The sequence below is a fragment of the Natrix helvetica genome (assembly GCF_964273705.1).
Source record: "Natrix helvetica genome assembly, chromosome: 3".
Taxonomy (NCBI): domain Eukaryota; kingdom Metazoa; phylum Chordata; class Lepidosauria; order Squamata; family Natricidae; genus Natrix; species Natrix helvetica.
In genome coordinates, this window is record NC_138549.1 from 135,277,330 (window position 1) to 135,302,993 (window position 25,664).

At 36.2% G+C, this 25,664-nt stretch overlaps 1 protein-coding gene across 1 annotated transcript; it reads left to right on the forward strand.

Moving 5' to 3' along the window:
- Positions 1–12: 12 nt before the first annotated feature.
- On the forward strand, positions 13–24,605 carry CAPZA1 (capping actin protein of muscle Z-line subunit alpha 1). The gene is made up of 10 exons (XM_081947463.1): positions 13–183; positions 12,111–12,174; positions 14,199–14,250; positions 14,444–14,507; positions 15,959–16,165; positions 16,465–16,544; positions 18,741–18,819; positions 19,411–19,482; positions 20,875–20,937; positions 23,574–24,605. The coding sequence occupies exons 1-10, from the start codon at positions 145–147 to the stop codon at positions 23,712–23,714; spliced, it is 861 nt and encodes a 286-aa protein (XP_081803589.1). The 5' UTR covers positions 13–144; the 3' UTR covers positions 23,715–24,605.
- The last annotated feature ends 1,059 nt before the right edge of the window (positions 24,606–25,664 follow it).

Consider the following 25,664-nt stretch of genomic DNA (forward strand, 5'->3'; position numbering starts at 1 on the left):
TAACAAGGCAGTAATCCTAACCAAGCGGGCCACTTCCGCTCCGCTGACATCCGGCTGCCGAATTTCTGGCTCCGCCCCCACGTTCCCCCGTCCCGACGTGCCGTGCGCGGGGTGACAGGTGGGGCTAGACAGATAGAAGCCAAAATGGCGGACTTCGAAGAACGGGTGTCGGATGAGGAGAAAGTAAGAAGCCCTGGGGTGTCTGGGATGTCTTTAGCAACAGAAGAAAGATAACATTTCTTCTCTGAGTGCACAGAGGTTTCTTTCATTGCTTTTATTTTTCTTAGCCGGACTAAGATTCTTAAAACTGAGGAGGTTCGTAAGTTTAACAGGACCGTTTTTGTCGGAAAAATAACAGACAGGAAAACGTTCTGCTCTTCCTATATTTCTTTCGTTGCTCCACTCGAGTGTGGGTTTTTTCCACACTTAATTAATGGAGCATTTTGGGAAACTGTCCTGAGTTTCTGTGAACATTGGTCTTTTAAGGGAAACGTTAATTTTACACTGGTATGCTTTAATTATAATTTTCCACTTTGTATTTTAATTCCAAACAGTTCATCTACTAAATACTGTGGTTCTGATAGTTGCTGAGATTTTGGATTATGTTTCAGCATTGCCTTTCCTTAAAGGAGGTCAGGACAGAGAATACCCTTAGTCCTGTGAGATGCCATGTTCATTCTTTTTCCTTTGAAAAGACAAATTCTATAAATATATGTTCCTATGGAATATACCTGTACTCCAAATAGATTTCTGGAGTTCTAATACATTTCAACAATATAACACTCTTGTTTTTTAAAAAATTATCCCCTGGTATTTCAACTAGCATATTTAAAATATAAATACATGAATTTAATCATAAAATCCTAACAAAAAGATTGACTAGCCTAGCAAGTATTAAAGGTAAGAAACATTTTTGAGGGAGGAAGGGTTCCATTATTTTGGGATAGATCATCTTAATATGTATGTGCCTCTGTGTTTTTAAATGAGCTTCAAAACCTGAATAATTTAGTCTGCTTCTAGATGAATGGATGATTATTTTTACAAACTGAAATGTTGACCATTCTTGTTCTAAAAGTGAAAATTCAAGTGTGAATATAATCAGTTTTTGAGAAAATTGAAAGCAATTTGAAATAAACACCGTTATAACTTGTGTAAATAAGTATCACTGTTGATCCTGGTGAAGCAGTTTTGCATATCTCTATATTTTATTCAAAACTTTTGAAAGCACATCTTCCCAGAATCAATGTAGAATCTGTAGTTCTAAGTACTTTGATTGTTTTAGATGCAAACATGTCTTTTATTCTGTGGAAAGCATGCTTATGCAAGTCTTATTATTTTCTCATCTATATCTCACATGTGGAATAATGGAAAGGATTTTATTTTATCCTATAATGTTATACAGAAATTGTTAAGGCTTAAAAGAAGAGCATGCATCTGTTGTCTTTGAATAAATGGTTCAGTATAAATAGAATTGCTTCTCTCTCTTTTCATGGATATTATCTAAATTTTAACTCATGAATGCAAAATACCTTGTCATTTTGTAACATTTCAATACCTATAATCTCATTTAATTTAAATCAAGTTTGATGCAGATGTTTGCTTTGCCAGCAATATAGTTGAGGATGGCAGTTGTACTTTCACATTACAAGTTGAATACACTTCTTAGAGAATCAGGATAAATTCATAATAAACAGTTGTTTTAAGCTTTACTGGAAAACATGATTATCTTATTTGCTTCAGTATATAAACTCATTCAGGTGCAGGTTTAGAAAAGGCTAGGTATCAAAAATCACAAACATAAAAATGTTTAGGTTTTCTTTATTGTGAATGAGTTCTGGCAGGCTGAACATGCTACATCTCCCATTAAGAGATGTCATCTAATGGGAAACAGGAGACATGTCTTTTCCGTCATGTTCATGGAAAATGATATACTGTGCCCTGTGGAACATTGTATAATCCAATATTTGAATGGCCCCAGCTTTTCTGACTTTATGTAAGACATTAAAAACTTGGCTCTTTCCCATAGTTTTAGGCCTGAATGGTGGGCGAGCCAGTTTACTATTATGGATGTTAGTATTTGAGTTGTGCTCCAAGTGCTCCATTTTCTTTTAACTTATTTTTAATGATTAAAGTTATTGCTTGCTAATCACTCAGGTGCCTGTGTCAATTGGGGAGGCCATATAAATCTATATAATAAATACACTTAATAAAAACAAAAATGATCCAATATATTAAAATAGAGATACCACATTTAAAATAACAATTAGCAAGTTCTGATGCCACATACCCTGTTTCCCTGAAAATAAGACCTATCCAGATAATAAGCCCAATTGGGCTTTTGAGCGCATGTGCTAAAATAAGCCATTCCCCGAAAATAAGTCCTCCCTGAAAGTATTGCAACACAGCAGCAGCTATGAGGTCACCACACTTGCTGCCTCCTGCACCTCAAAAATAATAAGACCTTCCCAAAAATAAGGCCAAGCACTTATTTAGGGGGGTCAAAAGAAAATAAGACAGGGTCTTATAAGACCCTATCTTATTTTCGGGGAAATGGTATTAGTTTCTAAGTTATAAAATTTATGTCTACATTTAAGCCTCAGTTTAGTCTACACCACAAAATATACATGGTTTTATCAACTATGGAGGAAATGAATGTTACATTCTTGATTTTGCATTTTTTGTGATATTGTATATTGTGTTCTATTTTATTTGTGTTTTGCTGGGAATTAATTATGGAAATGACTTTCAAGGCTTGCATACAGGAATAAATATGAGTACTTTCAGACTTTTAAACCACAAACATACCTCAGGTCTTCTCAAAGCATTTTTAGAAGCCTTATTACAGAGATCTTGGTTTGGGCTGTTAATAAGAAAATTATACACTTGCCTTCAGAAATATTTCTTGCCTAATTCAATACTGTCCCTTTGGCTATTAATTATGAGACAGTGCTACATGTGCTGTTAGCGATAAACAAGTCCACATTTGTTCTAATTGCTTTAGCATTTACAGTAATGTTTACAGCAATCTCCTGACTGCACAGACCATGCATTCATATCTGTTGTGGCCCAGCAGGAGCCGTGGGAGTTGCCACCAGACTCCGACAGCGAGGTGTCCTCTGAGTCGGCTCAAGAGGAGGTGGGGGACCCTGGACAGGGTTCCGACGCTGAGCAGGGCGCAGAGAGGCTGGTTGGCCACCAGGGGGCGCCTGAGGCATGGAGCAGTGGTGAAAGCCAAAGGAAGGGGGCTCCTGATGTCATGCCTTGGAGCAGTGGGGAGGAGTCACAGGACAGTGAGTCAGACATCAGCAGTGAGCTATTAGATGCTCATTACCGACGTGCTACCCAGCGTAAGGAGCAATTGAGCAATTATAGGAGATAATGGCTCTCAGCTGCTGATCATTAGACTCCTCTCCAGACTATAAAGGGACTGCTTGTGGACACACCCTTTGCAGGAATCAACTGATCATTGGAGTTGGAGAAGCTCAGATCTGTGTCATACTTTGGCAAGCTGGATTGCTGCCAAAGGGTTTACCTGGATTGCTGTCAATCTGTTCCCTGGACCTTGGCAGGCAGGAGTGCTGCTAAGGTGATTATCTGGAGCTTGGTAGCTGGATTGCTGCCAAGGGGTGTCGCTGTAGCTGGATTGCTGCCCAGAGTGCTATCTTGACCTTGGCAGGCTGGATTGCTGCCAAGGTGGAACCTGTATGTCAATAAACATCTTTGAAGAGACTTTGTTTTGGAGTGCCTTGTTTTACAAGAGGAGGGGGGGTCAGAACACATATCTATGTGCCAGATACACTGGAGACATATAATACAATATAATACACAGTTTTTGCAATATTGTTTTTATAATGCTGCATAAGAACTCTCTCAAATGCCAAAGAGTAATAATGCAAAGTTCTCTGGCATAAAAATCACATTTGATTGAATCTCGCTTCTGAAATTTTATCTTGTATAGCAGATATGAGAAGAACAAAATGATAAAACTGTGATTAGTGGAGAGTTGGCATTTTCTAATTTCTAAGATATGGTGTTCATTGCTTAGAGATATTTCTTCTTTAGTTCATAAATGTTAGTTTTAGTCTACTTTAGTAAAAACATGAGCAATGGCTATATAGATGAATGCATATAGAAGGCTAAGAAATCAGGCCAGAGAAAAATAAGGTGATAGTTATATTATTAATTATAACCATTTATACAATATTGCTGCTGATATACATCCTAATATAGGTAATATGTTCATTTAGTGACATTTAAAGTTACAATGGCATTGAAAAAGTGACATGATCATTTTCACATTTACAATCGTAGCAGTCCAGGGTCATGTGATTAAAATTTGGACATTTGATAACTGACATGTATTGGTTTGTAAATTTTTTGGGGGAAAGGGTAGGTGGATATACCCCCAAAAAATTTTTTGGCAGCTCCATCGTGCTAGAGGTAGGAATCTCTCCAGTTCTCACAACTTTTTATAGAAAAAAAACAAAAGATAAAAGATAAGCAGAAACAGCATCTTATTATACATTGTATCAACCATGTGTTCAATCATCTCTTTTGCCACTTTCTAATATATCAACAATTAAAATGATATTCCAGATATATTTATTTTTGTGACCTGAGTCTTTCCATTATTGTTCCCTCCCCCTGTCCCCAGGCGGAGCCGCAGCCCCTCCCTCCTTCGTGCCTTGTGTTTTGTTGCCTTTTTCACTACTTCTTATATTTCCGTCCTCTAGGAGGGCACTATGTTTTTTAATGAAGGCCTCTGCCTCCATGACTGTGTTACTTCTAATTCTGTTTCCCTCCCAGAAGATCAGCATTCCTTCTGGCAATAACCATCTAAACTAAATTCCCTTATTATATAATTTCTTTGATAAGGAGGAATACTTCCTCTTATCTCTTATTTTTTTCGGAATTTGCTTAAGAATGGCAATTTCTTTATTTTTATATTTTAGTGGTCCCCCTCTCTGAGCACCTAGAATCTCATCCCTCGTGGTCTTCCTAAGAAATTTAACATGTACTTCCCTTGGAAGATTATGTGTTCTGGCATATGCTGAATTAATCCTATAAACCAGATCCATATCCCACCACAACTGTTCTTTATCTCTTTTAATATATTCTGCTAAAATTGTACTCATAATATCCTTAAGATCTTCATCTTCTGTCTCTGGTAGGTTCTGGAATCTGAGAAAGAAGGACATTCTTTCAAGTTCTATCTTTGCCATAAAATTTTCCAATTCTATATTCCCCTTCTGGACTGCCTTAGCCTCCTCCCCCAGCCCAGCCTCGCCGTCCTCTAGCACACCAATTCTCTGTTTATTTTCTGTTATTTGTTGCTGCACACTTTTAAGCTCATCTCTAAAATCTGCTATTTCCTTTTTCAACTCATTTTGTCCCTGCATAATAGCTTGAAACATTTGAGTAACAGATAAATCTTTTGAACTCTCTCAAGTCTTTTCTTGTAAAAATGATGAAATTTTTGTCTGTTGAATCATTGGACTGGATGCAGTAGAAGTTGGTGCCGAGGCTGCTTTGCCTGTAGGTGGTTTTCTGGGCCCATTGTCTAACTTAGAAAGAGTAAAAAACTTTTGCAAAAGAAATTGCGTCTGTGAAGCGCGCAGCCGAGCGAGTCCGAGAAGACAGGCAAATCCAAAAGTGAAAATTAACCCTCTGTCACAGTTCCAAGCCAAGAAGTCACTCAAAAAAAAAAAAAAAAAAGGAAATCAAATAGTCCAAATCCAGAAAGACCACGTAATAGGAGAGGCTCCAAGAGTCCTTCAGGGGGATAATATAAAGCCAGACTTTCTTCAAACGTAGTTTCAAAAGGCAGACTTCATTTATAAGTGCGAAGAAGAAGAAGGAAGAAGGCCATCTTGGCTCCTCCTCGGGATCAGGAGCAGAACATTCAAAACTTCCATAAAACTTACAAAACAACTCAGCAATCAGCTCTTGCAGTTATGATATAAATCTTTTCACATAGTTAGTTCAAGTGGCTAATTCAATTTTTTGCTCTCTTATCTCCATTCCGAGATTGAGAGACAGTCCAAATGCTGCTTTGCCTGAGAGGGGAGAAGAAGAAAAAAATCCCTCCAATCTTCCTACTTCAAACAGATTGAATCCACAACTTGGAAAAAAAGCCACTACTCGTCAGTTAAAAACAATTAAGGAGATTGGAGTGAATTTCTCACCTCCAGCACTTCAGCCGCTGCATGTAGTTAACTCTTTCCTTCCAGAATCCATTCAGTGAAGGTGCTGTTCTGCACCCCCTACGCTCCCTGGCTCCTAAGGCGAAACTGGAGACCCCCCCCCATGGCTGCCGCTTATGGGGGGGGTTCCAGGAAGCCGCCCTACGGCAGGTGGTCCCTCCAAGATCTTCCTTGCTCCTAAAAGGAACCCACCGGAGAAGCAAACAGCGGACCAACGTCCGTCGCCTTCAGAAACCGGAAGTGATCTCCTCAGTAACTGACATGTATTTAAGACACAGTTGCACTGTCCTGGGGTCATGGGATTACCATTTATAAGATTCAGATATGCAAAATCTGGAAGCCAGATTTGCTTAATGACTGCATGATTCACTTTACAATTGTGGCACAAAAAGTCATGAAATAACTCACTTAACTGCCTTGCTTAGCAATGGAAATTTTGGGCTCAATTGTTGATCATACGTTGAAGACTTCTTATATTGCATATTGTGAAGTTGTATAAAGACCATTATTCCAACTGATGTAACTACACTGGTATGTAAGTTGTATGTTCTTCATTCAAAAACGTTACTTTTAGAACACTTACAGCATCCTGAAATGTTCCTTTATATTGCTATTTTAGTTTTTGAATTATGGTTGGTTGCACAGTCAGGCAGATAATTAAAGTGGATTTGGCATTTCTTCTTTTCTCAAGACTTCTGAGAGGCAGATGTTATTTGGTGGTATAAAGGTATTGCAGCATGTAGGCTGTCCCCCACTCAAAAAAAAGGTTCTCTTTTGCAAGTGATTTGATGGTGCTTTTTATCAGTGCTGGTGGTGTCCAAGTGATGCTCCAAATGTTTGGGGATTGCACCCAAGGCATCTATTACCATTGGTACTGTCTTTGCTTTCTTTTGTCATAGTTGTTCTGTTTTTATTTCCAGTTTTGTCAGTTTATAATATTTAATTTAATCTGAATTAATACAGTTTTTTACAATAAGCACCAAAACTATTCTTCATGTAAAACATTTTGCAGAGTGCAAGAAAACTAATGGACCAAAGTCTCTGAAAATTACTTAGGTCTAAGTAACAGTGAACAATATTAGCATTATTTATAATATAATGAATACAAAGATCAGCAAGAATATTTGTAGATATCTATCTTGATAGATTGGGAATTTTATGATAACTACAAACTGTCAGAAGGTATTAATCATGTTTAACCACATCATCATCATCATTATTATCTGTTATTCATTAAACATTACTGCGTTTCCCCGAAAATAAGACAGGGTCTTATTTTCTTTTGACCCTCCAAATAAGGGGTTGGCCTTGTTTTTGGGGAGGTCTTATTATTTTTCAGGTGCAGGAGGCAGCAAGCCCACCAATTCCACCCTCTCCGTCCCACCACCTACTTGCCTGCGGCCACAATGACCCAAGTTCTCCTTGCATCCTGGCCTTCGCCTGCCCTGCTTGCTGGCTGCTGAACAACTGACTGTGCTGCTCTGGCCTCACGGGGAACTCTTCCTGGCAGAATATACACACACACACACCCTCCAAGGCTGTCACATCCCTTCACTAACTTGCTTTCCAGCTCCATTCTCTGCTCCACGTGCAGGAACAAGAAAAGTAGATTGTGTACCTATGGTAGACTGTGTGCCAGAAAATATCTTCCAAGTTCTCACAAAAAATAAAAAAATCTGTAATCTGCAATCCTGTATAATGTGAAGCCTTAGAATGGGGAATTTTTGCAAACTCTTTGAAAATGGGGAGGGGGGATTTTGTCTCTTATCGTGTTCTCTATCTGTGCTGACCTTCAGAACAGGGTGAGAGGCAGGAATTTCCCCTTCACATTTTCAAGCCATTTGCAAAAATGCCCCATTTCGAGCTTTCAGCATATTGCAGGATTGAAGGCTCAGTATGGGGTGTTTTTGCAAACTGCTTGAAAATGGGGAGGGGTGATTTTGTCTCTTATCCTGTTCTCAGTCTGTGCTGATCTTCAGAACAGGGTGAGAGGCAGGAATATCCTCCACATTTTCAAGCCATTTGCAAAAACGCCCCATTTCGAGCCTTCAATGTGAATATGCAGGTGAGAAGCGACCTCCTGTAGGCATGAAAATCCATACACTTGGAACATCAGAAGAAGCTTTGCGAGGAGACGCTGCTGCTGAAGTGCAGGAAATCTCTCCCCCCACTTGCAGATCATCCTTTCAAAGAGGAGTTTCATCAGGACAAAGAGGTGGCTGATGGCGGCGTTTGTGTCGCCTTCATCCTGGTGAAACTCCTCTTTGAAAGGATGATCTGCAGGTGGGGAGGGGATTTCCTGCACATCAGCAGTGGCGTCTCCTTGCAGGGCTTCTTCTGATGTCCCAGGTGTATTGATTTCCATGCCTTCCTTTCCTGTTCCGTGGACGGAATTGCCTGCTATGACTGTCACCGTTAGGTAAGGAGGGCATGAGGCATTTGGGTTGTGTTGCTTGGCCTCCGGCTTCTTTTGCAGCCACAATTGGCTGCAAAAGCGACCGGTGTTTGCTGGAGGCAGAGGCCTGAGCGGCACCCACGAATCAGCTGTTTTGTGAATGGAGCAGCTCAGCCGATCCAATTAAGGGACCAAGAAGCCCTGAGGTGGCCGGGGAAGGGAAGGGCTGCCTAAGGTTCTGGCTAAACCCACCCCTTCACTAGGGCTTATTTTATATTTTTGCCCACCCTGAAAATCTGGCATGGTCTTATTTTCAGGACATGTCTTATTTTCAGGGTAATACAGTGGTATTATTATTATTATTATTATTATTATTATTATTATTATTATTATTATTATTATTATTATTATTATTATTATTATTATTATTATTATTATTATTATTATTATTTTGAGTTGTATCCCACCTTGATTACTTTATAAGTAGTCAAGGTGGAGAACATGTATAATGCATTAATATTGCTTAATATATTAGTTAATGATTCACGTATCAATATAATTTACTGATTAGCATATTGTCATTGTATAGCAATAATGTCTAGTTTTGTGTTATGCATTTCTGTGAATGGCGATAAAAAAAGATAGCTTTTTTGGGATAGACTCAAAGAAGGCTGAAAATTGCAAACGTTTTCATTAGGAATGTTTTCAGCTAATACAGCATGTGGAAAATTACCCAGGCGGTGACTTCAAAGAAGGCACAACAAGATATTGAGAGATTCAGTTCTCATAATAAATGATGATTCTCGACATAACAGAGAGTTAATTCTCTGGGAACAGAAGAGATAACAAAGGCTTAGTAAAAAAATAAAAAGTACCAAGAAGAGTGAGAAAGGAAACTGATCAAACTTTGTTGGACTGATGAAGCTTTGTTGGAAGCTACAAAATGTATTAGAATAATATCCCTTTAGAAATATGTTCTAGAACAAGTATTTGTGGAGATTCAGACTGGATTTTACCTGAATTTAAATCTAGCTTGGCTGTCTGATCTATTGAAAGTAATGCATGGATATGTAAATGAAATTTTTAATTCAAAAAGTGATCAGTAGTAACTCAAGTGAAACATACAATATTTGTTTCTATGGTTTAAATCTGTGGATAAAAAAACCCAAACCAAATCAAGGAAAGTGCTTCATAGTATTCACTATGACAGGGCATAATTGCAGGGCTAAAAGTAGATCCTGAAATATTAGGTACTACCTAAGACAGGGTCTTATTTTCTTTTGACCCCAAAAATAAGTGCTTAGCGTTATTCTTGGGGAGGTCTTATTATTTTTGAGATGCAGGAGACAGTGAGCATGGTCACCTCGTGGCTGTGTTGCAATATATTCGGGGAAGACTTATTTTGGGGGAAACAGTACTGTCACTAGAGTTTTTCACTTACCATTATGTTTTAATGTGACACAAATATATAATAATTATATTAAAATTCAGTGAAATACAATTTATTTATTTTATTTCTTGGATTTCTAAACCGTCCCCTCTCCCAAAAAGGGACTGTTATTTTGTAGCAGCGGATGGGGGCCTATACCTCAATGCACGCCAAAGACTGGACGTGAGACCACGAAGGTGCAAGAGAAAACAGGTTTCTTGATGCATCTGAGTTCAGCGTGTTCACACACCAACATCTGAACTGTCCTGGCTTTGTTCAAGACAGGAGTTTTATACTCTCCTAGAGCGGGGGTGTTCACACAGATATTTGTTCGTCAGTAAAAGAGGAGTATACATTCCATATTTGTTCGTAGTCAAAACATACAATTTACAGAAAGTACAGAAAGTTGCATTTTGTAAGGTTACAGTAAAGTTACAGGAAAGGGAGGGAAAAAGTTATATATCAGCAGCCAGACATGCCATCATCTATTAATATGTTTTTTTCCAGTGCATTGTATCTTACATAGACATTTGCAACATATTCCAGTAAAATTTGTAATAAGCCTAAAGGAAGAGATATAATTAGTCAATTAATATACTGACTTCAATTAATATGCTGGCTTGCCTATCTGATTAACCGTCTATGGAGAGCAGGGGCTTACTGTACTTAAGGTTGACTGGCTAATATAGGTGCGGTCTCCTCCTGCTGCCTCAATTTATGTTGGCTCTGTTCACTTATTTTCGTGGTTCTACATGCAGTTTCTTAACTACATATTTTTTTCTTCAATCCTGCACAGTATTACTATTGTTTTTAAATAGAACTTAAAAATACTTGCTAATGGAATATACACCTTTTAATATATTCTTTTCCTATATTTGCACGTGAGATAAAATCAGGAAAGGATTGACTACAGGTCAATTTAAAACTTTGGAGTCTTCAAGGACTGTGTTGATAGTAATTCTCTGACTAGACAGATATTGAGCATGATTATAAGAAACAGCATTATGGTATCATACAAGGAGGGTTTTCATTGTTTCATGTTGTTTTGTATCCTTGTCATATTCAGATATTCTGAAGAAAACTAACTAAGGAGTTTATTGTTATGCTATCATTTTCTACTGCATTGGCTTTTTAATATTTATTAGACTAATCTCTGAGTAGCAATGCTTTAAAGTGTCATGATTACTGCTTAGAGGTGCAATTTCTAATAAAAGCTCATACTATAGCGCTTGAACTTTTAACCATTTAGAGCAGTGTTCTAGAAAGCATACATAATTTATGGGATAGGGCTTTTCTTCCCCAAATAGCAATTTTAAAAAGTTTTGTTTAATTTCAATTTTTATACTGTATCAATTGTAATTTGTAGTCACTGAGGTAATTTAATAAAAGCAGCTTTAGGCTACAGATATTCTGTACTATAAAATTAAGAATAAGGTATCATTATTCAGTACTGTCAAAAGTCAGACAACATAGTAAAATATATTTTGAAAGTAAAGTAGGTCAGAAATATATTAACTGAATGTATATGACAATTGATTCCTGGTGTCCATTTAGTTGAGAGGCTTCATGTGTGCATGAGAAAAATAAATTGTTATATGAGGAAGTTAGGTATTTGGTGTTACTTTTGGTGATATTAAAAACTGATTTCTATGGATGTAAAGAAAAGTATGATAATACTCATAAATTAATGCAATTTTTGTCTACCAAACTGTTCAATAAAGCTTTTGAACCTGTAATAGTAATACGTATATAAGAGAATTTCAGCAGCATATATAAAACTACACTTTTGTAGACAGATGAAAAGCTTTATTCATACATATGACTATTAAAGGTTTAATAAATAAATTAAAATACATCAGTTTCTCTTATCTAATAATATTCCAGTTGATACTTTGATGAGGCATGTTATAGAAGAGAGGAAAACAAGTGATTTAGGATTTCAAGGGTGGAAAAGATGAGGATTTTCCATAGGCTACAGGAACATACTTTACTCTTTGGTTTTGTATGTTATTACTCTCTGTTTTACAATTAAAACTAAATACCACTTTAAAAACTACAGTAAATCACATGATTTTCTCTATAGGTTCGTATTGCTGCAAAATTTATCACCCATGCACCCCCAGGGGAATTCAATGAAGTGTTTAATGGTAAGTAAAATAACAAAAGGTTATTGATGTTTCTCTGTATTATTGTTAGTAAACATTTACAGCCTTTATTTTATTTTTATTATTTATATTCGATGTATTTATTTATTTATTTATTTATTTATTTATTTATTTATTTATTTATTTATTTGCACTTCTAGACCGCCCCCTCTCCCAAAAGGGACTCGGGGCGGTGTACAGTCCACACAGCAAATACATCGTACACAGTAAAATTCATTAAATAAATAAATAGATGAATAAATGAATAAATAAATATAGAGGAGGTTAAAGGAATTAAAAGAACTGTACAGCAAGAATATAAATATGGCTTTAAAACCCTAAAATCAATTAAATTTAAAACAATACCCTTAAAATACCAGTTAAAAGTATATTTCCAGGAGGTAACAGTTATAACAGTTATAATTATATATAACAGATGTAATCTGCATTAACTCCTAGTTGTTTAAAATAATAAAACAATATTAAAGCAAGGGCACAATGTCAGTAATAATACATTAGAGTAATAAAAAAAAGTATTTACTTTACAAACGAATCATCTAGAAAGCCCTGTTTTTGCAAGTTTCCAGAAAGCCATTTGATTTAAAATAATAGAAAATAACAAATCATTTAAGACTTTTCCAGTTTCCCTTGGTGGGCTAAATGATGCTAATATTTAGAAGTTGGGAACATTTTAGGAATCTCATTTGTATATCCTTGGTTCCAAATCCATGAAATTACTTGGCAGTATTTTCTTGTATTTGAAATTTTCCTGAATTTGGTACTGTTTCATATGCTCACTGTATATGGATTGTCTTCTATAAAAATATTTGCTTTTTTTTTCTTTAGGCAGTATGGAAATATATTAAGTAAACACATTTCTAATGCCATTCTATTTCTGAACTTCTCTTACTACTGAACTATGTATTTTCCTGAAGATCTCATGAAGTCATATTTTATTCTATCCCTCACAGTAACAATACTTTTATCCTCACAACTTTTTTAAAATTATTGAGAAATAATGGATGACATTAAGCTGAAATAAATTTTATTCAGGGTTGTGCTATTTTGCCCAATTGATGTCAAAGCCTGTTTTACCCAATTGGTGTTATTTGGCTTTCTTGTGCACTTTTTCAAAGTGACCTGTTTTTCTGGCAAGGCATAAAAAACTGCTGAGACAGAAACCTACTATAATAACCTGTAGTTTAGTGCCTGATTGGGAAAAGACTGATTAAGCTGTATGTGCTTACAGCTGGCTGAATTATTCAGTTACACCAGTGCAAAAGTACACTGGGAGCTTTTGCCACCAAAAGCACATAAAGATAAACTAAGCTAACAAAGTAATTTTCATTTTTATTCATTCTGTCATCAATGTTCTATATGTAAGTATTTATCAGATTTTTTTTGGAATCATTTATAAAAATTCAAAATCTCACATCATTTTTATTCGTTCTGTCATCAATGTTCTATATGTCTGTAAGTATTTATCAGAATTTTTTGGGAATCATTTATAAAAATTCAAAATCTCACATCAGGACACCAGGCCTCTTGCATGCTCACTATGTGGAATAAAAAACATTAAATTTTGTGAAACAATAGGTAGAGTATTAATAGTTTTTAACTTTTTAAAATTCAATTCTATTTAAAAATGAATCAATTGTATCATACACATATTTATATTCATTCTAGTGTGTTCTTTAAAAATCTAACTTTCGGAGCAGATTTCAGTGACAAGAAATATAATCTTCACAAAATATATATGAATCATGAAAACGTTCTATGAGGATGTAATAGTTTTCATATGTAAAGTCTACAATATTTTCTTTTAACATTCTTTTATATATTTATAAAATGTCTTTAGTTTTCATATGTTTCTAAGAAAACCTTATAAGTTCCTACCAAGAACAGTAGTTCCTGTTGAGAACAATATAGCTAAGCAACTTTTTACTCAGACATGAATCTGAGTGCCAGTTGACATGCTTCAAAGCCATAATATTTTTGCTAACCTATGTGAATATTTTCTTCCCTAGATGTTCGTTTGCTGCTCAACAATGACAATCTTCTCAGGGAAGGAGCAGCCCAGTAAGTACCATGAAAATGTAATTGTTTCTGAAATTGTTCTGTTGATGTAAACCTAAAGTTTTAATGTCATTTTTCCTATAATAGCAAAATATTAATTCAAGACCATAGTTTTATAAATACTTTAAAGAGTGTAGGGTTTTGTGCCTATTTTTCTGTAGAATCAGAAGCTAATACTTACTTATCTGTTTGATAGCGCATTTGCCCAGTATAACATGGATCAGTTCACTCCAGTGAAGATAGAAGGATATGATGATCAGGTAAATTATAATTCTTCTTGTCATCTACTGTAGTGTTTGTTTATTGAATTTTGGGAATAATTAGTAAAATATTTCTACATAAATATGTATACAAAGTAACACTTATACATCAAATGAATTTTATTTGCTGGTCCCTGTACTTTTTTATGTTTTTAAGCCAACAAAATGTTGGATAGAACTAATGGCTATAGACTCAATCATTAGAATAACACTCTCAAACCAAAACAAAATAGGGCCAAATTTGGTATGGAGAGAGAAGCCAGAAAAAAATATTATATTCAAAAGCAAGTAGAGCCTCTGCTGAAAAAAAAAGTCAGAGATGTTTCAGTTTCATGGTCTCCTGATCCTGAACAGAACTATTATTAAAGATGTTAGAAGAATTCCAGCAGCTATGATTCTCATATGTTCCCAACCTTGTTATAAAGAATCTTGACTTATATAATGCTGAACCGGAAGGTGTTGCTGATGTTATATACTTGTGTCAGGTTTTGATAGAATCCTTCTTTTAATACTGTATATCACCATGTGATATTAAGAAATAGAAGATTGTTGAAGAACCAGAGAACTAACAGATATGTGCTTTTCTGTAATTATAAACTCAGCTTACTATCTTCTGCCTCCTCCAATATGCTTTACAATCTCTTTTTCTCAGTATTAGTTTGTATACTCAGTATATTGTGTATTCATGATAGTGATAGCAATATCCTATGGCAGTTTTTCATGCTTAAAGGCTGCAGCATTTTGAACAAACTGCTGTAGGATGCAGCATTATCCTAAAGTCTCTTCAGGCCTGATGATTAAATTTAGAAACAGTAACAATAAAATGAGCACAGCAAAGTGTGAGGGCTGATGTAACTGCAACATGAGACCTGGGCGTAAAATAAAAATATGATGGCAAAGGGAAGGTTTGGTCATACAATATTAATGTATTATTTATTTAACTTGAGTTGAAAAGGAATAGAATGTTTCAAGTTCAAAGATAAATCTTTCAATGATTATTTTCCTTGAAAAAATGTATAATTAAACATTGAACAGTTTTTAAGGAAAGAGATACTGTGTTCTGAATTTGTTTAGGAATTTGGTTTCATAATATTTCTTTGAGGTGGTTCTTTTCATTTTCAAAGCAGCAAAGAATCATTTATCCCAGGAATTGATTACTTGATGTAAATTAAATTGTGCTGAACAGATGTTTCCGATTCAGAATTACAGTTCTTTTTAAGTTTTAATCTTACAGGATCATAAAAATTAATCTGTCAGAGATAGTAGGAATTAAATAGCAATCCTGTTTTGAACAATAGCAATTTTGGCGTGGATTATCACAGTAAATTATATCTTTCTTTGACTACTATGTGGAATTTAAGATATTTTAAAACAGTAAAATCTCTATTTTGTTTTAAGAGTTTGTTTATGAAGCAGACAACAAATTTGTTGTGGGTTTTTTTTCCTGTTAGGTCTTAATCACAGAACATGGTGACCTTGGTAACAGCCGGTTTTTAGACCCAAGGAACAAGATTTCCTTTAAATTTGATCACTTGAGGAAGGAAGCAAGCGATCCTCAGCCAGAAGACATAGATACATCACTAAAGTCCTGGAGGGATGCCTGTGATAATGCATTAAGAGCTTATGTGAAAGATCATTATCCACATGGCTTTTGTACTGTTAAGTATATAACTCTTCCTATGCTAAAACTTTGTTATATTAATTATTGTAAAAAATTATTTTGGCTGTTAGAGTCAGAGTTATTAATAACTTGCTTTTTCAAAGTTGGAATTAGATACATAAAATATATATTCATTTATAAATTGCCTCATAGAGCAAAGGTATGTAACTCTTTCCAGGTGAGGGCCATGCTGATACAGGAAAATGTTTCCCACCCATCTTCCACAAAAGCTAAGGACAATTGGATTTGCAGTGCATTTATTTTTTTATCAATGTAAATATTTTTCTTTGAAAATAGGTTTATAGTAAAACTATTGATGGACAGCCAACAGTTATAGCTTGCATTGAGAGTCACCAGTTTCAACCCAAAAACTTTTGGTAAGCATGTTTCTGATTCTTTAATTTATACGCAGCATACAACTGTAATTAAAAAAGCTATTATTTAAAAAATATGAACAATTAATTGTTTATATTTCTTAGAACCTTAAATTTCTCAGAGGAAATTCATCTTTTGGGGGTGTTCTATCAGAAATTATATTAAATAAATATTTATATTCAGGTCTACAAACCATACATTTGTATACATGTTTACAACCATAATTGAATCAGCAATTTAGATTGTAAGTCATGGCAATCATGGCGTAAAGTGGGTCACATGACAATGCCTGATTTTAAGATTTTTTTGTGGTGGCCGTTAAGCAGATGTGACTGTTGTAAAGCAAATATGGAGATTAAGCAAACCCATTATTTGCTATGAGGTGATAGCAAATACTGATTTCTGACAAGGGCATACAATCATAGTTACATAACTTGGGGTGCTGCAAACAGTTCTAAATGCAGGTAAGTTGCCGAGTACCCAAAATGTGGTCACGTGACCATTTGTAGGAGAACGTCAGAACTTGGAATCTGGCCTGTAAAGAGCTTTTTCGGGGGTGGGGGGGGGGAAGCTGTTGTAACTTCAGATAGTTGCTAGGTAGTTGATTGTAAGTCGAAGACTGTCTATATGTGCAGATAAAAGTGCAAATGATATCAGTAAGGGATGGACATTTATAATTACTGAAAAAATGGAGAGGTAAATTTAATTCTTATCTCTTTAAACTGGATTTTTCATTGAGAAGAAAGATTATATTGGCTGAATACATTCATCTCTGCTGAGTCCAATAAATCATTACCTTGTGATGGGTAAATGTGCACCTCCAAGATAGTTTTGACAGTTACTTCTAAAAGCTTCAGTAAATATTACAGAAGTTTATAAAGTTGTAGTCAAAAATAGCAATGGAATCCCATGATTGCATATCCCTGTCTAAATGAATAGTATTTGCCTTGTCAGAATTCTCTTTGCTAAGAGGCAAAATTACATACAGCTAATCTTCATTTAGCAACTGCCTCATTTAGTGTCTATTTACAATTAAAATGGTAGTTAAATCACTGAGTAACGATCCCCAAATAACACATATGTGTTGTGGCCCAGCCGTTGCCGTTGCCGCTGCCACCAGACTCCGACAGTGAGGTGTCCTCTGAGTCGGCTCAAGAGGAGGTGGGGGACCCTGGACAGGGTTCCGACGCTGAGCAGGGCGCAGAGAGGCTGGTTGGCCACCAGGGGGCGCCTGAGGCATGGAGCAGTGGTGAAAGCCAAAGGAAGGGGGCTCCTGATGTCATGCCTTGGAGCAGTGGGGAGGAGTCACAGGACAGTGAGTCAGACATCAGCAGTGAGCTATTAGATGCTCATTACCGACGTGCTACCCAGCGTAAGGAGCAATTGAGCAATTATAGGAGATAATGGCTCTCAGCTGCTGATCATTAGACTCCTCTCCAGACTATAAAGGGACTGCTTGTGGACACACCCTTTGCAGGAATCAACTGATCATTGGAGTTGGAGAAGCTCAGATCTGTGTCATACTTTGGCAAGCTGGATTGCTGCCAAAGGGTTTACCTGGATTGCTGTCAATCTGTTCCCTGGACCTTGGCAGGCAGGAGTGCTGCTAAGGTGATTATCTGGAGCTTGGTAGCTGGATTGCTGCCAAGGGGTGTCGCTGTAGCTGGATTGCTGCCCAGAGTGCTATCTTGACCTTGGCAGGCTGGATTGCTGCCAAGGTGGAACCTGTATGTCAATAAACATCTTTGAAGAGACTTTGTGTCGGAGTGTCTTGGTATACAAGAGGAGGGGGTCAGAACACATATGTATTATTCTTTGATGTCTGTTTTATAATAAATAGAAAGAATTGTAATTCTTTGTAAGAGGATATATAGACTGAATAATTCTTACATGATTATATTTTTTATACTGAGTATTATGACACATTTTCTGGTTCCTGAATAGATAATGCAATTTGAAAAATAGCCATAAACTTATGACTTCACCAAATCTCATCACTTTGGGAGATATTTAAAATTATTTTTTCAACCCTATCTATGCCATTTAATGGCAAAGAGCTTGCTACAGTACATGTATAAACTCTAGGAAACACTACATTGAAACAAGTGGCATTTTAGTAACCTGAAAACCATTTATAGGAAATAATTTTCAACCCATTCCCCAGTCCTATTAATAATATAGCTTCTGTTTTTTTGTAGGAATGGACGCTGGAGATCAGAATGGAAATTTACTATCACTCCACCTACAGCTCAAGTGATTGCAGTGCTCAAGATCCAGGTTTGTTAAGCTATACAGAAACTGTATGAATAAACTCCTTCCAAAACTTGATTCTCTCAAATAGAAAATTATATGACAACTTTCTGGAATTGGGATGTCTAATTTAACAAAAAGAAGGACTAGAAAAGAAGGCTTTGCTAACTGCGATAGATGTGTTACTGATTACCTAGCATTATTTAGAAATGGCCCAATATATTTAAAGATAGTAATACCCTTGAGAAATAAATTTGATTTGTGCTTTCTTATTGCTAAAATGATGTTTTATATAAATTAAGATAGTTGCACAATATGGATTTGTGTAACTATTGTGTGCAATTTAACTGAATAGTTATAAATAATGAGCAATTTTTAAAAAGTGCATTCAATATCAATTAATGAGCATTTTTAAAAAGGTATTATTTTTATAAGTAAAAATATCCTGTATCAGTGGTATGCATGGCTTGAAACAAGGCCATTTAGCTTTGTCAAAACATGATCAGAAGCATCAAGGAAAAGGATTTTCTCTTTAAATTAGGAAGGAAGGAAGGCTTTGTCCCTGTACAATATTTAGTACAAGGCATTTAAATCCTCAATGGTTTCATTTTAATATAGGTGCATTATTATGAAGATGGTAATGTGCAGCTGGTTAGCCACAAAGATATACAGGAGTCTGTAGCAGTTTTGGTAAGTGGGGAAATTTACTTAATATATCATTAATTTGCTGTCTTTATTACATGCAATTATCCTTTCAAAGTTATTCAGTAGTGGATAGCATTTTGCTTAGGGAGAAAATGCTATGCAGAATGTACTTTAGTCCAGAATGTAAAGTAATTTCTGCATTTCAGAAGTGACTTCTCTCCTTCAGAGAATTAAACTTTCGTTTATGTTCTATCTTTTGAAGAATGCTGTATACAGATAGTCCTCAACTTACAACCACTTATTTAATGGCAATTCAGAGTTATAACAGCACTAAAAAAGTGACTTATGGACCAGTTTTCACACTTGTGACCATTGCAGCATCCCCATACTCACGTGAACAAACTTAGGTGCTGGAGACTGGCATGCATTTACAATGGTTGCAGCATCTCAGGATCCTGGGCTTGTTATTTGCAACCTTCTTGGACCCCATTGACAAGCAAAGTCAATGGGGAAAGCCAGATTTGCTTAACAACTGCAGAATTTACTTAACTGTAGTGATTCACTTAACAACCATCGCAAAAAAGGTTATTAAGTGGGGTGTGAGTCACTAGTAAGTGCCTTGCTTAGCAGTAGAAATTTGAGGCTCAATTATGGTCATAAACCAAGGGATACCTGTAATCAAAAACTGTTGGTTTTCCAGCTAATCCCCCCACCCACTTGAATCTGCAGTAATATGTATATAGATGAAATACTATAGTCAATTTATTAGTTTCTGTGGAGTCAGGGGTTTAAGCTGTGGTGTCTCTACCATTAAATTACATGGGACACCTTTCCTATATTTGCGAACAGGCCTTCTTCAGGTGGGATTATATTGTGGATACTGACTAACTTGTAGATTACTCCAATTTATGTGGTACTCATATTTGTATGCCATACTCCATATGGAAAAATTTGGTACTCTTTTCATAAAAGAGACATCCAATAAATATTTTCAGAAAAATTAAGAAAAAGAAAACTTTAACAGCAAGTGCACTTGTACCATGAACATATTTTATGAAAAAAGAATTGCTGCAGAATAATAATAATAAGGCAGCCAGAAACATGTTAATTAGGGCATACTTGATCATTTGATAGTGAATTGCTGGTGATTACTGTGTCAAAGGATTAGTCAGGGTGTGGCACACTGGTTAAGGTATTGGATATTACTGGATTGAAAGAAATCAAATTCAAAGCGAAATTATTTTTACCCATGGAAACTGACTGTATTCCTGTTGCCCAATCAGAATCATCTGATGTGGTTTTTATTGCTAAGATATGAGGCACCAAGTTCAGTTCAAAGTTTAGGAATATATATTCATTATGCCATAAAATTGAACTTAAAAAACATTTAAAAATACTAAAGAATCATACAGTCTGATGTTTGCATTCTTTTTGTAGAATGATGTCCAAACAGCAAAAGAATTTATTAAAATCATAGAACAGGCAGAAAATGAGTATCAGGTAAGAAGATAAAATATACTGTTCTTATTATTAATATTATAAAAGTTCATTTTCAATCACGTTCTATTTATTTTAGAGTTCTCTGTTAGGGGAGGACATAGAACTTAAATTCTTTCCCTCCCAAAATTTTTGTCCCCAGTGGATACAATTATTACAGTAAGGAAGAGTATGCACTACAACAGTCACTCAGCTTGATTGTCTCAAAGTTTCAATACAGCTGTCATTTAATACAGTTCTCAAGTCAGTTAATTAGAGCTGCATAATTAGAGCTGCATCTTTCTGATAAACATGAGTTTTCCAAATAAAATAAGCAGGTTATCTAAATAATCAGATGCTTATTTCACTCAACACACCCAATTCCAGTTCAATACAAAGTACCAGTTCTAAGACTTAGTGAAGCTATTTTGGATTGTGTCTCCAAATGTTTGGTAATTTTATATTTAATGGTAATTTCCATTGTCCTCCCTGAAATGGATATTGAGTTGACAAACTTGTAATTTCTTGATCTCCTTGGAAGTTCTTTTCTTATTGCCACAATATGGTTCAGTTCATCTAATTCCCTTCCTGAGAATGGGCTTGGGAATCTTCCCTATTTTTTCTGCTTGAAGATGGAAGCAAGTAATTGTCTTCTGGGCAATTTTCTCTTCTTAGCATACCTTGACTTTAATGTATTTGAAGAATTTTCTATCATTAATAAAATAGAATATTTGTAGCTAAGGGTTGAAATGCACTGTGAATGCACTATCACTAATAATGTTACCTACTTTGGGGCAATGAAGCGTCTTCAAGAAAGCAACAAAACTCAGCCCCCAAGGATCTCTCATTTTCTATTACAATTTTAACAGTTTAGGCCAGGTGCTCTTCACTGTCTCTTTGCATTTCTTTTGACAGAATGTGTGCTCCTCTTTGTTTCTTTTATTGGGAATAGGTTTTGTACTTTCTAAAAACTTTCCTGACCTTAATAGCTTCCTTTACAGTATTAGTCAATCAGGAAAGCCTCTTCTTGGACTTGAGGGCCATTTTCCTAATTTTAGGAATACATTCTTTGTATTATTTATCCTGTGGTTTTAAACAAGAGCTAAACTTTATGAAAGGAACTTACCTTTTTGGATTTTGATTTCAATTTTATTTTCATCAGTCTTCTCCATTTTGAGACATTGCTTTTTTGAGGTGAAATATGACTTTGTGGAAATTGTTATGTTGGTTATCACTTTTTTGAAAGTTAAATTTTATTGCAGTATGGTCAACATTTTCAGTCAACTACATATATTCTTATACCAAGTCTTGAAGACCATATAGAATAATGTTACCTCCCTGTCATGCTTTGTACAGACATTCACCCAGTCAATGTGTAGATAATTTAAATCTTCCATTATTATAAGAATTATTTTTGGGGATGCCTCTGTTTTTTTTCTCTAATTCTATATCTCTGTGGGCATCCTGATTAGGGGGTGGTAGTACATCACCCATATCAATATTCCTTTTATGACCTGATATTTTTATTTTAAGTGATTGTGTCAAATCATCTGCCCCTTTATGAATGTCAAGACAACTCTGTTAAATGGTCTCTTTTACGAAAGGGGTAATGAAAGGTGCAGCACCTTTCCTATAGAGTTTAACCAGATTTCAGATATCTGTACTGTCTTCTAGGACCAGGCATTTCAGTTCACCCTTTTGACCTGCAGCCCTCTAGCATTCCTAGACAACAGTCCCATGTTTTATTCAGCCTTGTTGACTAGTCATCACATCTGTCTCGATTATGCTCTATTCTAAGGCCTCCCTTTTAGAACAGGCCTAATTCTTTTAACTCCTTCTGCACACATTGCCTCTGAGGCTTCCAACTATGTCCAGATTTGAAATACATTGGACACCAATAAGCCTTTTCATTCATTTTATTATATGTATATTTCATATTAAATTGAAGGTAGCTTGCACAGGGCTGACAAGTAGTTTTTCACTGTAGCATTTATTTGCTAAACAAAATATATTTTTAACTTTGCCACACATTGTTAAAAAGGATGTGACTGCATTTGGGGATATGATTTCTGTTCAAAGCCACACTGATAGCAGGGAACTTTTTTTTCCCAAGAGGGGGCTCCTTTTTTTCTCCCTCCCCATGATTTGTGAGAAATTTCAGAACTAGCTCCTGGATCCATTTATTTATTATATGACGTTTACAGAAGATTGATATAGGAGTTTGCTTAGTAAATAATTTTGAAGCTCTCAAAAGATTGAACCACTAAAATTTGAAACCACATATAGCAGGAACAGATTAGTCATAGGAAGGTATAAGAGAACAGGGTTTGATGATTTCAGGTGACAGTTCTTCAGAAAAAGTAAATTTATCATGCCATCCGTAGGTTAATCGTTTATCAATTCAGGTAGAAGAACTCTGCCTCTCTTTGAGCATGGGATTATTTGAGAGAGGGTATACCAGCACTCCTTTTCCTGCATGGGAAAATTATCTAAGCAGAGTATGCACTGAACAAGTAAAGACAATGCACTTTTATCTTGCTATGAGTAATCTGACAATGGGCATAGAAGGATGCGTTAAAATCCGTTAGTAGTTAATCAGTATACATTATAAATATGTACATTTTGACTTTCTAACCTCTAACCCACTGAATTATTTGCAGACAGCAATCAGTGAAAATTATCAGACAATGTCAGATACCACATTCAAAGCCTTGCGTCGCCAGCTACCAGTCACCCGTACTAAAATTGACTGGAACAAAATCCTCAGCTACAAGATCGGCAAAGAAATGCAGAATGCCTAAGAGCAGAGATGCTGTGAGAAATATTAGCATGCAAAATAAACAGAGCAAATATGGTCCTTTGCCAAGTAGGTGGGTTTCCTAAAATTGGCATTTGTCTCGGGCTTTTGGCATTAACAGGTTTTATAGCCTTACAAAGGACTGTTAGAGACATAACATTTTGTTTGTGTATGTTCCTGCCTTGAAAACATCTGGTGTAAGAGTCACAGTGCATTTCTTAGTAGGCTTACTTAATATAGCCACTTTGGGATCAGTACTATCAGTCCTTGTATTTGCTAAAAAGTGTCTTCGCTAAAAGAGTCTTTCTAGAAATGCAGGCTGGTAATATTGGACTTACAATCCCAGTACCTTTGCCAGCACAGGTATTATATTCAATTTAATAGAAATGCTGGCAGCTTTATGGTGTTGCTTTACACCAGATGCAACTTTTCCTTGCTTGTCTCCCCTCAAAACTGCCAACCACCAACTAGCAATATCTTCTAGGCTTACCTTTTTCATGTTTGCAAAGTGTTTACAAGACTCTTCCCAGAAATGCCAAGAAGGCCAGGTCTTCTTAAATGCTGTTTGGGGGGGATGGTTGTTTTTATTTTTTAAATCCAAAGACTTGAGCCTCATTTTCTTCGAGTAAACTATTTTTCTCATTTGTATTCCTGGAAGTACGGTTAATATAAATATCTGCATTTTTACTGGATGGATCCTCCATTTTTCTTAATACTTGTCTGCTGCTCAGATACTTGTTTAGATGGAGAAGAAATTACAAAAATTAAATGCTGTAAATGTTTAAATATTGGATTTATTGTGCTTTAATGCTTTGTGGCAAGCTGATGGTGTTTGCATCAGAAATGTATGAATGAACATGTCTAAGTGGGTCAATAAAATGTTTGCACCAAGGAATATTTTGGGGGTTCTTGCTTATTTTAAGATACTTGGAGAAATTTGATTTGTTAGGAATATTTCTATATCACATTATGTTATATTGGGGCTAATTAATCCACAGATTATACAGAGTCCAAATACTCTTTGGAGGGCAAAGCAGACAAAAATGTTTTATCTAAAACTTTTTTGATGTTTCTAAAATATATTTCTCCATAACTATGCAAGAGTTGTTAGCTCTAGTTCCAAGTTGGCTTAAAATTCTGTCTTGTTCACAAACTCTAAAGTTGTGATGGTGTACCTATGGTACACATGCCACAGATGGCACACGGAGCCATTTCTGAGGGCACGGGAAGCGCTACCCTGTCAGCTCCAGCACGCATGCATGTGCTGGCCATCTGGTTTTTGGCCATTTTTCGCACACTGGAGGCTTCTCTGAAGCTTCAGGAGAGCAAAAAACCACCCAATGTGCAATCTGGAAGTTCAGGAACAGACTTCTGGTTTGTGCATTGGGCTGTTTTTTGCCCTCCAGAGGACAAAAAACCGCCCAACACGCAAAACAGAATTTCTGGAACAGACTTTCTGGAACAGGGAAGGCTCCTGAAGCCTCCTGAAGGAGAAAAACAGCCCAATGGACAACCCGGAAGTCCGTTCCCAGACTTCCAGTTTGCATGTTGGGCTGTTTTTCACCCTTTCCAGGCTGCTAGAAAGTCTCTGGAGCCTGGGAAGGGTGAAAAACAGACCTACTGTTTCTGGCCTCCGGGGACGGCGAGGAAAGCCACTTTCGCCTTCCCCAGGCTCCAAGAAAGCCGTACACGCATGCACAGGGCAGCCGGGTCATGTGCGCATGCGCAGGGGGCATGGTGCGGGGGGGATTAAATTATTGGGGGGGCATGTACTTTTGGCACTCGAGGCGAAAAAGGTTCACCATCACTGCTCTAAAGCATGGTTGTAGGCTTAGATAAGCTATTTTACCCATCCTTATAGGCATGTGAAACAAAATGGAATAAGTTGCAAGTTGGGACACATTGGCTGCTACGTCAGTTTATAAGGCTTGGATAATACAACTGCTGATTCTTT

What these genes read in the sequence shown, in the direction of transcription:
- CAPZA1 (XM_081947463.1), top strand. Translation starts at nt 145, where the DNA reads ATGGCGGACTTCGAAGAACGGGTGTCGGATGAGGAGAAA. An exon ending in CTCAGGGAAGGAGCAGCCCA is followed by an intron (nt 14,251 to 14,443) that starts GTAAGTACCATG and finishes TCTGTTTGATAG; the next exon opens with CGCATTTGCCCAGTATAACA. An exon ending in AGGCAGAAAATGAGTATCAG is followed by an intron (nt 20,938 to 23,573) that starts GTAAGAAGATAA and finishes AATTATTTGCAG; the next exon opens with ACAGCAATCAGTGAAAATTA.